Here is a 2,913-nt window from a genome sequence, read left to right as displayed (position 1 = left end):
AAAAGCCACACTGTCAGTGTGGGAGCAAGGGAGGCTGCCAGGAGCCCCTCTCCCTCCCAGGACACCAGCACAGGGCGCTCAGTGGTCTGGGAGGGGAGGAAAGGGCTCCCTGCATCTGGGCTGCCACAGGGCTTCTTGGCACTGGGGAGGAGGCGAGGGGCTGCTCATGCCTTCCTCCCTTCCTCGCAGGCAGCAAAGCCAGCCTTGCTGGCACCCCCGAAGACCTCCACCGCCTGGTCATCCCACTGGATCACGTTGCCTTGGAGGCGGGAGGTGCAGTTGGCCAAGGCCAGGATCTCTGCCGGTGCCAGCATGTGGTCCCACACGCTGAACTGCGCCAGCTCCCCAACGAAGGCCTGCGTGGCATCGAAGCGTCCGCCCAGCGTGTCCTGGGAAAGAGCAGGAGAGGTGGTGGGACACGGGAAGGGAAACACATCCAATGGGCAGACAGCGCAGGGGAGAGAGGGAGAAGATCAGGGAGGAACAGAGCAAGATGCCCAATGGCAAGGAGGGGAGTGGATGGATGCATGGAGGTGCAAGAAGACAAGGTGAGGAGCAAATGGAGGACAGAGGGTAGAGGGAAGAGAAGACAACAGTGCACTCATGCAGCCCACTCAGAGGTCAGCTGAGCAGGCAGGAGAGCCCCTTGCCCAAGCTGCCATCCTGAGTGCTGCTGCCCATGCCACCCCCTGCCCTCACCCCATTTCGGGGGCTGCCTCCCCTGGCTGACTTCACACCGAATCAATGTCAACTGGCAGCTCTCAGCACTGGGATGGCACATACCTGCTCCTGGCCCAGGATGATGACACCCTGAGGCTTGATGGCATGCCAGGAGGCCAAGTTCTCACCAGCACCCCGCTGCTCGCCATCCTGGTACGCTGACCACTTGCCATCCCGGGTGGTCCATGCCACACAAACATGGTGCCAGGCCTTGTCCTTCAGGCTCAGTGGCAGCTGGGCAACCTTAGAGAGAAGAGCAGGAGCCTAGTGCTCGGTGGGACTGCCAGGGATCCTGGTGTCCCCCCAGACCCTTGCAGAGCAGGTGGTGCACCCCCATGGCAATGGCACCCCAAATTCTACAGACACCCCAATGTGCTGCTTTTCCCCTCTCAGAACACACCCCAGTGAGCCATCTTCCCCAACCTCCTCATTTTTCTGCCTGCCCCCTCCACTCCAGGCCCATTCCTCCCAGCTCCCCCACACCCGTACCCCCAGGAGCATCATTTCCAGGGGGGTTGAAGCAGGGGAGATGAGGGCAGGGGCTTCCCTCCCGCCCCTCCTGTTGCTGGGCTGACCTTGTCATTGATGAGCAGCTCCAGGGGGTTGGTGCCCCACTCCAGCAGCACGATCTCATTGGACTGACTTGGGACAGAGTAGGAGAAAGGGGTGCCGAGCCCGCCCAGGGCCTTGGACTTCAGCCACATGCAGATGGTGAAGGCATAGAGCTCCGGCAAGCTCTTCTTCATGCGGGCATACATGTAGTTGTTCTGCACTGGGATGGTCACCTTGAAGGCATCAGGAGGGCTGTAGCCCTGTGGTCCTATATGTCAAGGATGTGGAGGAGGGAGAGAGGAGGGTCAGCACCCATCACTGGGATGAGGGTAACCCCATCCTGGGGCTCTTGTGGGGATGCACGTTGGGGTAGGGACCTTCCTGCACTACCTCCATCTCTGTCAGGCAGGACTCACCATGTTCCAGCTCTGTCACCCGGTTCTGGAGGGAGCTCAGCTCCTTCTCGATGTCGTGCTGGTGCTGGTTGCGGTCGGTGTTGGCGGCCTGGCGCTCCTTCTGCAGGGTCAGGATCTTGGAGAGGAGCTGCTCCTCCAGCTGCTCCATCTTGGTGTGGAGGGCATCGCGGGCGAGCGCCGGGGCAGTGGGTGCTGAGCCATTGGTGCGGGCTGGCAGTTCCTGCTGCGCTTGGCAGCCACCGTGACCAAGAGGAAAGGAGGGAGAAGAGAGAAAACTCAGAATCGTGTCACTGTAAGAGGCTACATAAGAACGTGCACAGCCTGCACCACTGCAGGGAGTGCTGGGACCATAACCCCACATCCACACCAGGGTCTTCTCCAGCTGACGTTGCACCTCTCCTCTCAAAGTCCCCATTTGAGTACATTACTGCAAAATGAAGTTTGGCTGCTCTTAATGACTTTCTGCCACTTCAGAGCCAGAGCAAGGATGGGACACATGGGCGCTTGGGTCATCCCTTGGCTCTGCTCCTGTGGGCAGCCTCTCACAAGGAGCGAACAACACAGGAAAGAACTCAGACCTCCCCTCCTGCTGCTCATGAAGCTGCTTCACCAGGGCCGGCGTGTTAACATCACCTAATGGGGCTGTAATCCTTTTATCCCAGCTCAGCCGTGCCAGGTCAGGCAGTAGCTCTCTAGAAGCCAGCGGCTCCCAGGCCATCAGGATGCCACAGAGAAGTGGAGCCAGTGACCAGGGTATCATGTCTCTAGTCTTCAAGACACGACCCATCACTTGGGGACATTAAACGCATCTTGTCTCCAAGTTAAAACCCAGACCAAAACTCTTCCTTTGACTGATCCAAACCCCATCATCTGGCAAAGATGCTCCCAGCTGCTACTGCACCTTGCAAAGATCCCCGATCCCACCTCACTGAGTGACCCCATCCCAGCTGGAAGAAAACCAGGCTGGAAGGGAGAAGATGGCCCTTTGCCTTGCTCCTGGGCTTTCTCTGCAAATAGGAGCCCTCTCCCTTCTCCATGTCCTTGGAGTGTTAGTCTCTCTGCCATGGTCTTGGAAAGATGGTGACCACCTTTTCCATGCTGTCAGACCTTCCCAAAAGTGTTGGAGTGGCCATGGAGACCTTCAGTCTGGCAGAGGCCAAGGCAGGAGTCACCACAGCCACTCCAGCACCAAGAGTCTGAATGGCTGGTTCAGCAAGGGACAACT

The 2,913-nt window shown here is 58.9% G+C and overlaps 1 protein-coding gene across 1 annotated transcript; it reads right to left on the bottom strand.

The window, feature by feature from the left end:
* Positions 1 to 164: 164 nt before the first annotated feature.
* On the bottom strand, positions 165 to 1,916 carry NPTXR (neuronal pentraxin receptor; the record flags this gene model as incomplete). The annotated part of the gene is made up of 4 exons (XM_010021955.1): positions 165 to 389; positions 784 to 963; positions 1,296 to 1,540; positions 1,689 to 1,916. Coding segments are annotated over 4 exons (878 nt in total), but the record flags the coding sequence as incomplete, so codon positions are not given.
* Between the last annotated feature and the right edge of the window lie 997 nt (positions 1,917 to 2,913).

This window comes from Nestor notabilis, unplaced genomic scaffold (genome assembly GCF_000696875.1).
Source record: "Nestor notabilis isolate BGI_N333 unplaced genomic scaffold, ASM69687v1 scaffold18209, whole genome shotgun sequence".
Classification (NCBI taxonomy): Eukaryota; Metazoa; Chordata; class Aves; order Psittaciformes; family Psittacidae; genus Nestor; species Nestor notabilis.
The sequence above is the reverse complement of the archived record's forward strand: the minus strand, read 5'-3'. Positions and strand labels throughout refer to the sequence as shown.